The following is an 11,939-nucleotide window of genomic DNA, read 5'->3' on the forward strand; positions in this document are numbered from 1 at the left end:
ACGACCCGCCTCCGAGAACATTAAGACCATGTTTTTGAGTCGATAAAAAACCCTGCACCAAAACAAAACGCATTGCACATGTAAAAGTAAAACAAAATCGTAAATAAAGACGTTTCACCGCTTGTTATTGTCAAGTAATTGTCAAAATCGTATCCGGTAATTAATGTCAAATAAAAAAACACTTTGGTGAACATTTCCTAATATCGTTCAGCTGATGATTTGTGTAAATAAATGTGTACTTTTGAGACTCGGTTACATTAAAACCCCTGAAAATTGACAGTACTTGTAATAGTGCAAGCTTCACGTTTCAAAATAAAAGCGCTGTACATATTTACAAGGCCTAAAATACAGCGAGTGTGCAGTACATTTTCAAAGGGTCACGGAAGCGTTTCAAGTTAAAAGCCCCACAGGAAGTTGTATTTACATCCGCTACGTTTTTTTGTTGTTGAATATTTACACCAGAATTAACTTTACTTTGAAGGGCGCTAGGCCTAGATTCTTTCAAGTAGGCACTTAATCCGTCTCCGGACACGACACACTCACCCAGACTCACACTCTGTCGCATCTGAAGGTGATAAAGTAGAAGTAGTTTTAAAAGTAGACGTAGTAAAAGTGTTTCGCGTCATGTTTTTCCTCCTTAAATTTGTCGTTGCGAGGCCCGTCTGTCTCTCCACATGGCCCTGGTCTCCCTGAAGATTAGGGGAGAAATGAAGACAATGCTGCCCCCTGTCTGCAAGAAGAAGAAGAAGAAGAAAGAACAAGGGTTAAAGCGCCACCTACAGGTCGGACGACTCATTGAACTAAAATGCAGTTGAGATGAATATATTTTGAATTTGGCTAAAAACTGTAAAATTGTCTTCTCAGAATAGCAATTTTAAGGTTTATAATTCCACTTCCTGTTTGCAATTGATGTCACAATTCTTTTGACAATAGTCGACAATTGTTGACAATAAAAATACATGAGAGCAAATTTATTTAGCTGAATTAATGTTTAGAGGGTCAAAAAAGTTCTTTCTTTGTGTAAATTCTGCATAAACTTTGACTGGAATGAGTGTCCCTGGTGTGATGTCACTTCCTGTCATTTTCTACAGATTTTTCAATGTTTTCTCCACAAATACCTGCTCGAGTGGTGTAAAAATAGAATGTGTATGTTCAACAGGTACAAATACACCAAATAAAGTCAAAATAAGACAATCGTAAAAACCCGTCAGAGGCACTTTAAGTAAAGTACAGATACAAGTCTGACTTACTTTTGTGCTTTTTTATTTTCCAAGTCTATGGTCAAGTGGGTTTTATTTAGTGTAGGGCTGTTTGTTTATAGCAAAAAAGAAAAAGAAAAGATTACCGTATTTTCCGCACTATAAAACTCACTTAAAACCCTCCAATTTCCTCAAAAAACGACAGTGCTCCTTATAATCCAGTGCGCCTTATAGTGCAGAAAATACGGTATTATCGCACGTTATGAACATTTTCCATACGTTAAAAGCCTCTCGCCTCTTCTTCCCTCACAGAAGAGTAACAACACGTTGCTACATGTACTCACCATGACGACGAAGAAGTAGAACACGTACATCCAGCCCAGCGTGCTCTCGATCAAGGACACCAAATACTACGGGAAAAAGACACGGGTCAAATATATATTAAAATAAACGTGTGATTTGTTTAGTTGTTGTTCGCTCTTGAACTCCTCTGCTTTGGCATCTCACGTTTTAAGACTTTAAATACCGTATTTTCTGGACTATAAGTAGCTCCGGAGTATAAGTCGCACCAGCCAAGAAATACACAATAGAGAAGAAAAAAAACATATATAAGTCGCACTGGAGTGTAAGTCGCATTTTTGGGAATTTAATTTGATAAAATTCAAGACCAAGTACAGACATTTCATCTTGAAATGCAGTTTAAAATAATAACAGGTGAGAGAACATGGTGAATAGGTGTACGTATGCTAACGCCAACACCTTCAGCTACATGACGTATGCTAACGCCAACACCTTCAGCTACATGACGTATGCTAACGCTAACACCTTCAGCTACATGAGGCACAGACAGAACTGTGGTAAGTGTCTGGTATGTTAACGTAACATATGAACAGTTATTCAGATAACTATAGCATAAAGAACATGCTAACAAGTTTAGCAAAGCATCAGTTTTACCCCAAATCACTAAATCCACTGAATTCTTCTTCCTCTGTGTCACTTCTAAACAACTCCACAAACTCCAGAGGAAGAGGAAGTGCAGATTCTTCTTCTGCGTCGCTTAGAACCTAGAGCGCCCTCTTGTGGTTGTCAGTGTGAAAATAACAAATAATATCACGTATAAGTCGCTCCGGAGTATAAGTCACACCTCGGACAAATCTTATAGTCCAGAAAATACTGTTTATAGTTCACAAAATGCACACGCGACTTCATTTCAGTCAGGCGTTTCCCACATCAGGAATTGAGTTAGCGCTTGTAATGAACGCGCTTTAAAGGCGGTATGGACGATTTTTCGGCGATTTGAGAACGCAGGTGGAAGTGCGCATGCCACTCCCCCGTGTGGACTGATACAACACACACATGCGTTTGTTTATGAGCGCAACGGAGCGCATCGCATCGCTCGTCTCCCGTAGATTTCTGTCCACTTCTGCGTCAGCTCGAACTGTCTTTCTCCGTCTTCATTTTGCCCCGTACACTGAGGGAACTATATTATGATAGATCCATGCGCTTAGGCACGCAGAAACGTGGGCACGAGCCGCACACGGCTGCAGGTGAGCGGTAGGTGCGTTTTATGATTGATACGTGGCAGGACAAATGATTTATCCACGCCTCGAGGAAATATGATAAAAAAATTGCTGAAAAAAATCGTCCATACCACCTTTAACAACAGAAATGTAAGCACCCGACTGCACGAACATCTCCGAGCTCCGCCTACAACGCCACAACTCTGGAAAACTTGAAACGCAGACTTTTTGCGGACTCAGGAGGAGGAGGACGACACTCGGGGCGTGTGCTCGACGTCAGGACGTGGAGAAAAGTGCACGTTCTTTAAATACTGTAAATCGTGTCATTTGTATGGAGTGTTTTCTTCACCTGTCCCACGGCCGCTCCGATGCTCCCCGTCCCGTCCACGATGCCCGTGACCGTGGCCAGAGCCTCCTGACTGCCCCGGAGCGCGTCCTGACGACCCAGGTCCGCGGAGATGGCGGAGCTGATCATGTTGGAGGGGCCCCCGGTGAAGAACCCGGTGATGGCCAATAACACCGCATTAATGAGCTGGTTATTGGGAGATTCTGAGACAAAGACATGAAGTTAAACAGTTAGATCTACACAAAAATATCACAAATAACAACAACTTAAATCTGACTGAAGAATAAAGAAATGATGATAAAAATGAATGGCATTGCAATTGTTGTTTTGAAGAGATGCCAATTTAGAATATAGAATATGAAGTAAATACCGTAGTTTATGCACTATAGGGGGCACTGGATTATGAGGGGCACAGTCAATGAACGGTGTATTTTTGATCATTTTTCATATATAAAGGCGCATCAAGCGAAACAAAATCACTTCGAGGTCAGTAAACACAACCAGAATTAATCCATATATATGTATATATATAAGGCGCACTGGATTATAAGGCGCACTTTTAAAAATAAAAAAATTAAAGGCTTTGAAGTGCGCCTTATAGTGTAAAAATTACGGTAATAAAAAGGTTGCACAAATAAAGAGTATTTAAAAGGTCTAAAGAGGCCAAAAACAAACAGGAACACTCACTCTTTTAATTTTAGAGCACTGATATTGTAGATAAAACCTTTTAATAGTTTTGTTTAATCAGAATTTGAACTTCAAACATGGTGGCTATTGTATATTTTTAGATTCAGAAAACGGTGTGATGGACACGTTTGTTTGACTTTTGAAAGAGTTCAGTTTGACTTTTGACACAAATGTTATGGTATTGCTCAAAATAAAAATTTAAATAAAATAAAGAATAACATATAGAAAAATGCACTTACGACTAAACCCCCCGAGCGCTCCCATCGCACACAGCAGACTCAGGGCCAACACTGGGGCCCTTTTCCCCATGAGATCCGATATTAGCCCCTGTATCGTCCCACCTGGAAGACAAACAAGCAACGACAAGGTGTTATTACGGGTTTAAAGGTGCACTATGTCCCTGCGGAGGGTCTGTTACCTCCTCTTTGTATCCATGGAGATGCTATTGCTTTGCTCAGATAGAATGTTTCACAAAATGGTATAAACACAACATATCCAACATTACCAGCCCATTTTACAGATCATGAAGTATTTTTAGCCCCCTGGTGTTCAAAAGTGGAATTAATTTTGAGTTTTTATTGTGTTTTAAAATGTGTTTATTCGTTCACGCTTTCTAAATTGAAGTGTCTTACCGATTATTCCTCCGACGTCGTACCACACGGACAGACGGTCGGCCTCGGCTTCTTTCCAGCCGAAGTTGTTGCTCAAGTAGAACGGAAGCCAAAAGAAAAAGGAGTAGTTGACCAGCTTTAAACACGCATACGCCAGGGAATACTGCGGGACAGAAACACATGTAATCAGACTATGAAACTAACGTATTCATAGTCTCACTCGTGGTTAAAACACAACTGAATGAGGTGCGATTCCTTACGGGCAGCACCCCCGGGAGGCAGAAGGCCTGACAGAAGCTGACGGGTTGAGGTTGGCGCGGCGGTGCCTCGTCGGGCTGCTGGACGGTGTGGTCGCGTCGGGCGTGCTCCTCCTCCTCCTCCACCGCCTGCGCCTCGCCCTCCTCGTCGCTCATCAGGGGCCGGTGGCTGTCCGAGTCAGTCTCCACCGGGCCCAGTCCCGTCTCCGACTCCAAACTCAAACCTCAAAACACGACAGGGTCATTTCAGTATTTACGCAATGGTTATGTATTAAGAACGTGCCAGTGCAGCAGGAAATACATGATTTCCGCCAAGGTTTTATAGTAGCGCTGCAAAGTATATCGGCAAATGCAGCAATCGTTATCGCGACCAACTAACTGTATTGCAATAGCGGCCAGTGTGTGTGTGTGTGTGTGTGTGTCGCCACGGAGAACAGAGCAGGTGGAGACGAGAGGGGGAAGAGCTGAAGGCATTCTCTGCACAAAGACAAAGCGTTCGAAAGGCGCTGCGCTGCATGTATTTGGGAAGAACGGCCTGTAGCGGTGTATGAAAACAGAACGAAACAAAAACTCGGGGCCCGGGGATCTCTCGGGCGGCAGAGGGGCCCTCGTGATCAGGCGGTCCTCTATCCGACAGAAATGTACAGTTTTTGCCCTGATTTTAATAGGCAAGTTTATTTGTAGAGCACAATTCGTGCACACGGCAATTCAAAGTGCTTCACACGACAGGAAAAATGCATTAAAATCACAAAACAGTTTAAGACATAAAAGAGAAGAGCGCAAAGAAAATCATTTAATCATCATTTGATTCATGCATTTCCTCATTTAGTCTAAATTACCCTCGATTCGGTCTGGCTTTTGTCGCAGTGAAGTTTTTATTTTGACAGTGTCTGATAAAAAAAAAAAAATTGAGGCGCGAAACTGAAATATTTTGGTCAAAAAGGTTTATCATAAGTGTGACAATAACGCGACACAGCAGCACTTAACAACCGTTTGCTCAAGCGTTTCTTTCTGGGTAAATACTGGTACGTACCGACTTCCTTTGGGGACGTGAGAAGCCCGAAGAAAACCACGATGCCGCCGGCAAACTGCACCACGGACGTCACCAGGAAGGCGTACTGGACCGACACAGGGCAGAGGTCAGAGGTCAAACAAGGGAACACGTTTTAGACGATAATGATGAAAGTTGCAACATTTATTATATGGGGAATTAGGGAACAAATAGGAATTACTAATGGGAATAAACAGAATTACTGTATTTTCCGGACTATAAATTGCACTTTTTTTTCATCGTTTTGGCCGGGGTGCGACTTATACTTATTTTATACTTATATACTTATACTCCAGAGCAACTTATATGTGATATTATTTTGTTATGTTCACACATTTCATACTCCAGTGCGACTTATATATATATGTTTTTTTCTTCTCTATTATGCATTTTTTGGCTGGTGCGACTTATACTCCGAAAAATACGGTACTTTGTCTAAAGGTTGGATGTGGAGAGTGTAGATGAAAAGAGGCATAATAACGTGAATTTATGAAAACTAGACTTCGAATTAAATCTGAGAAGAGCACATTTTTTCGTAACCACACCAAAGAAAGACGTAACCATAGAACCGAGGTAAACAGTGACACTAAAGAGGAGGTGGAGGTTTGGACTGAAGTCACCGTGGCCAGACAAAGGTCAAACAAATTGCAAAACGTCCAAGATAATCTAGCTTCAAAACACTTTTTTTGCAAGGATAGACGGTTATCGAGGCGTTTGTTGTGTGTTTAATGGCCTTATGTTGCTAAAAACATGTTTCATTGTTTATTCAACTATGAAATGACAATTAAAAAGGTTTGAAAATTCCCAACATTTTCATCAAATTTTTGGGAAACCTTTGGAAATTTACTAGAAATTTTCTCCCCTTTTGCAACACTAATAATAATAATACAAATAAAAAATAAATAAATAAACAATATATATATATTTTCAAATATAATAATAATAATAAAACATGTAAAATTAAAACATAATTCAAAAATAAATAAATATTTAATACATAAATCAATAAAAATAATAATAATTCATAGCACTCAGGTGACACTCTTTTCGTTCAGGACAGAAAAAACACAAATAAAAACTAAAATAAAATAAGATGCAGTTGTTTGACAGCTTTTTACCTCGTATCCGTACTTTAGAACACTTGAAGCCAGAAATGCACCCAGGATGTTCCCGACAGAGGCACACGCGCTCCAGAGGCCGAAGATGAAGCCACGCCTGCAAAAACAACAACAACAAATAAACATCTGTGTACAAAAATGTATTTAGATTTGATGCAATTATTCATTCATGTCCTTAAACTACAAGTTGAGCAGAAAACATCATGTATTGTGTGTAAATCTTTTATGCATTTTCTATTTAAAGCGCCTATGAGATGTTTTTATGATTTTCAAATTTTGATTTAATTTGGTGTATTTATACTTGTACATATATATAATATAGTTTTACACCAACGGAGCAGGTATTTGTGGAGTTTATGCTGAATTTACACAAAACAAACAACTTTTATTCAACACAATAGAGTCGCTCTCATTTCTTATTCGTAAAATTTTAAGGATGGTAACATTAGATGAGTTTTTCCTCAGTGTTTGCTGGGTAATTTCCCAGTGTGATGTCATCAACAAACAGGAAGTGAAATTAAAAACCTAAAAAATATGCTATTCTGTGACACACTTTTATCCTTTTTAAGCAAAATTCATAACACATTTATCTGAACTGCATTTTAGTTTAACGAGTCGTCCGACCTGTAGGTAGCGCTTTAACTCACTTAATTTCACTCCACTCCTTTCCCTATTTTTCGTGTTCTTTTGCGCAACAGAGCAACAACAACACACTAAATCCCTCTCGGTCAACGTCAACATTTACACAATCAACTAGCTGCAGGGTTTAGTGTCGTCCTCGTGAGTTTCCCGGCCCAAAAAGCAAAGAAAAGACAGTCAAAACACACACGACGCTCACCCGCTCTTGCCAAACCAGTTCCCCATGACGGCCACGACGCAGGGCCAGACGGCGGACTGCAGCAGCCCGTTCAGCACCCACAGCCCGCAGTACACGTACACGTTGTAGAGCTTCAGCCACTCGGTCACGGTGCCGAACACAAACTCCTGCAGACACGGCACAGTCAGGCACACACGCCCTTATCGACAGAACACCAACGACGCGTTCATTAGTGCGTTTATTGGGTTTGAAAAGGATTCTTCGCAGCCGCTGAATCGAGGCGAGAATCTCATGCTTTGCTCGTGTTTGTGGAAGTCTAAAACTGCAGGATTCATGCTTTTGTTGTCGTTTGCGTTACTGAAATAGTTGTAGCCGTTGCGGTTTTGTCCTTGTAACGGTTTAGTCGCTTTCAAATGCTCTGGAGTGGAACACAACAGCAACGATTAACAGACAATAGATGGAAATGTTAATGATTCGAAGTGTTAAGGGTCGAAATATGAGTTTGTTTTCTTTTCTTGTCCAAAGGATGGGAAGGAAATACTATATTTGAGCTTGTATGCAAGTGTGTCATGTATCTGTAGAAAACATAGTGTGGCCTCAACATTTCTCGAGTATTTGTCCAGTAAAATCAATAAATCAGGATTTTGCCTTTATCAAAAGTGCTCATTGGCATAAGCTTCTATTTAATGAACGAATAATGTAAATGCAAAAGTAAATGTGTTTAAACCAGGCTATGATATCACTCGCATGTCTCAGAGAGGATTTCATTTGCTAAAACCACCTTCATATTTTGTGACATTCTGGTCCCAGTTTCATCTTTGTGATCACTTCATGTTCCGCTTCTGCTTCCATTACAGAAGCTTTCTATTGGGTTCAGCCGCACTCACCACGACAGCCGAGCCGCACAGGCCGACGCACAGCACATAACGCAGGTTTAGCCTGTCTCCGATCACGCCGCTGAGGTACAGGCCCTGCAGGGTCAAACATGCAGCACAGTTAGAGGAGCGCAGGACATGTTCATGTAATGTTTGCTCTACCCACCACAGCGTATGAAAAGAGGAAGATGGAGTCCAGTGCTCCAAGAAACAGAGTGGCCTGCTGCTCGTCCACAAACAGGTGGTTATTCTCCCAGGTCTAATCCAACAAAACCAACATCATCATCATCATGTTCAGCTGAACTTTATGTGAATGTGTCTGTAGTTTGTACCTCTGAAGGAGAGAAAGCAGCAGAGCTGCCATTCTGCAGAGTGGGAGTCCACTGTGCAGAGATGCTGACTTTCACGTTGCTGAAGGTCTTCCTGGACGAGTGCAGCAGCACATAACTACAGGAAACACAAACCAGAAAGTCAAACCATAAAGTCAAACCAGATTCAAACACATTTTGATGCCATAATTGATATAACACAAGGTAATTTACACAAACAAGTGTTTTAAACTGAGTTTTCATGTTATTTGATACTTGACCAAGATTAATCTCTTTTTCTCTGAACAATAGAATGTACTTTTCAACAGAAAGAAAGAGTCATTAAATATACTAGAGCTGATAAAGATGAAAAACATTGTAAAACTAGAAAAAAATAGTAAAGATCTAAAAAAATAAAAATAAATGTTAGTCCTATTATAGTGTAGAAGTGATTAGCGTCCGAGTAACACAAACTGGTTCAAAGTCAGAAGTGTTAAGTGAACACACAAGAGGCTTTCTGCAGACTTTGTCCCACAGCTGCTTCGGCTGATGACATTTCCCTTCAGGAGCCGCTCCACAAATACTGAACTATTAACTATTAACTACCTCTTTGACCGTGTGAGGGAAGTGAGACGAGCCACTGCTCAACCGCTGCTCAACCACTTCTCACTGAATACTCTTGGTCTGACTTTTGAGCACGAAACAAAAAGAACCAGGCAATTGTAAAACGTTGGCATAAACACATTTCTAACGACAACAAAAACGAGAGCGCTTCAAGTTACTCCTCCAACTCAATCCTTGCACATGTGGCAGTGCTATCTTTAAATAGTCAAGACCCTGGACCTTTGACCTAATTTACAAGCTCAAAAACAGTCAACAGTCGTCAGGACAAGACAGAAGAATCCTCATAAAACAGCCAGTGTGGATTGGATTGTAAACAGAATACACCTCTTGCCTGAAAAAGGTGAGACAGAAGGTTGCTAGATGGTGGTGAGTGTACTGTGACGGGGGGCCACAGCACGAGGGCGGCATCACAGGAGCAAAAACGAGATGCTGTCGGGGAGCGGGACGGTGGGACGACGGGCAGCTCGGGTGCGCTAGGCCGACCGGGGCATCTCTGCAGCCGCGCCAAAGCTAGAAACAAGAGAGACGGACAAAGAGGCAAAGACGAGGTTATGGAGAGGCATCGTTGGCACATCAAGCTACGTGCAGTTTACTAAAGGACACTGGGATCAGACTGAACCGTTTTAGTATCATGAAATAAATATATTCATATCTTGATGTTCTTTTTGCATGATCTCGAGAACAATACTCAGACGGTATTTTATCTGTGAATCAGGAATGAGCTGAAATGTGCCCGTAAATGTCCCGTTTTGAGTTTAAAGTATGGAACAAAACGATAAATGTCACATAAAACGTACACTATTAACCACAAAAGAGCAGAAATATCACGTTACATAACAGCTGCACGATTTGGGACGATCTAACTGCGAGTTTTCTTGACATATTTGCGATGAGAGTCTTCAAAAAAAGTAGAATTCTGTTCAAAGTGCACATTGTAAACAACGAGAAAAGACTGACATGAGCTGATAAAGCAATAGAAGAAGAATATGCATTTAAGACCATGTTTGTAGAGGTCTAAAACTACAGCTACAACATTTTCCATCAAAAGTCAGTACTGCTGTGGTCGACTAAAAGCGGGCGTAGCAGCAACAAACAAATATCTGCCAGCTGCACAAGAATCCATGCAAAAAAACAACTGCTTACGCATAAAAGTACTAGTAAACAGTGTATGTGTGTGTTGGAGATGTAAAAGTTAGATTAAACTCACGATTCATTCAAACACCTTCAGCTAAATCACTCCACATCTTCATTTTAAATCTAAATTAAATCAATACGTCGGTCGACCGATTAATCGACCGAACGACTAAACGATTACAGCCCAAAACGTAAAAGACAGGATATGTGGTTCTCCGTGTGCCATTTCCATTACAATAAACTGTGTAGTCCTGGTTTTATATCTTTGTTTGGACAATTACACGAGATTACACAGTTCCTTTTTTATTGTTAATCAGCTCTTTATGGAGGTCACTAATACATCTCTAATCTCTAAACAGATTATATGTTTGAACCAGGGGGATTGGTTCGTTTTGCCCCTGTAAACATCACAGAAAGTTGCACAAAAGGTGTAGTGTTCCCCACAGCTAAGAGGGGCTTCTGTACACGGCACTTAACTTGTATAACGACTGTATTCTATTTTAAGTTAATTAAATGCACTTGTCACTTTCACTTTGAGCCCAGTCTATCTTTTATTTTCATTTTTAATTCTTATTTATTCTCCCTTTGCCAATCTTTACTGGACTAAAAGGTTGTTACCATGGCATCGGCGACACACATTACACGTCGAGGTCAAATAAAAATGATTTAAAGGCAACAGACACACGTTAAATTAGGATTTATTTACAAAAAAAAAGGTGAATGATGCGTTTAGTTCATCTCCAATGCGCAGCTTCACTGAACGATCACAGCGCGCGCTCATCTCACCGTTTTACGCGAGTATTTCCGTCTGAATTCAAAGTCTCACGTCGTCAAAACAACAAAACACAAATCGACTTTAATTACAGCCGTGAATATGGTTAAAATAAGACTTACTTGATGTAGAAACAGACGTTGTCGCGCGGCTCGTTCTCATCCGTGTTGTTTACTGTGCGTCTCTCTCTCTCTCTCTGTGTCTGCGTCACCAGCGGCGCCTCCGTGTGACTGCTGCCCCCCGCAGGACGGAAGTGGCAGCGCAGCTTTTCAACACACTTTTACACGCGTGTTTTGCAGCCGGATAAATACATAATAAAGAGTTAATAAAGAGCAGGTGGAAGGTTCTCATGTTCAATTATCAAGCAGTGAATGTAGGTGACTTGTATTGTGCCTGAACGGACTGAAAAAGCAGCACGATGTGTGTGTTGACGCCATCTGCAGGATCTGACTGGAATTACACCCAAGCCTTTATTTGTCCCACAATGGGGAAATTCCACTGTTGCAACCTGTAATATAATAGATCCATGGTTGCAACACAAAGTAGGTACAGAAGTGAATAATAACAGAATAAAAGATAAAAATAATAACTTATAAAAAACACTCTTATAGAAAAACTCT

General features: G+C 40.9%; 1 protein-coding gene across 1 annotated transcript; it reads right to left on the reverse strand.

Moving 5' to 3' along the window:
• Positions 1 to 627: 627 nt before the first annotated feature.
• slc37a3 (solute carrier family 37 member 3) lies at positions 628 to 11,501 on the reverse strand. The gene is made up of 14 exons (XM_072453229.1): positions 11,442 to 11,501; positions 9,745 to 9,923; positions 8,814 to 8,928; positions 8,648 to 8,740; positions 8,494 to 8,577; positions 7,628 to 7,773; positions 6,790 to 6,886; positions 5,654 to 5,738; positions 4,624 to 4,844; positions 4,385 to 4,526; positions 3,992 to 4,093; positions 3,069 to 3,268; positions 1,544 to 1,609; positions 628 to 730 (listed from the first exon to the last, which is right to left on the reverse strand). Exons 2-14 carry the CDS (start codon positions 9,819 to 9,821, stop codon positions 638 to 640), a joined length of 1,521 nt encoding a protein of 506 aa, XP_072309330.1. The 5' UTR covers positions 9,822 to 9,923; positions 11,442 to 11,501; the 3' UTR covers positions 628 to 637.
• Positions 11,502 to 11,939: the final 438 nt, after the last annotated feature.

The sequence above is a fragment of the Eucyclogobius newberryi genome, unplaced genomic scaffold (genome assembly GCF_026437365.1).
Source record: "Eucyclogobius newberryi isolate DKJ021-1_F unplaced genomic scaffold, fEucNew1.0.hap1 SCAF_2, whole genome shotgun sequence".
Classification (NCBI taxonomy): domain Eukaryota; kingdom Metazoa; phylum Chordata; class Actinopteri; order Gobiiformes; family Gobiidae; genus Eucyclogobius; species Eucyclogobius newberryi.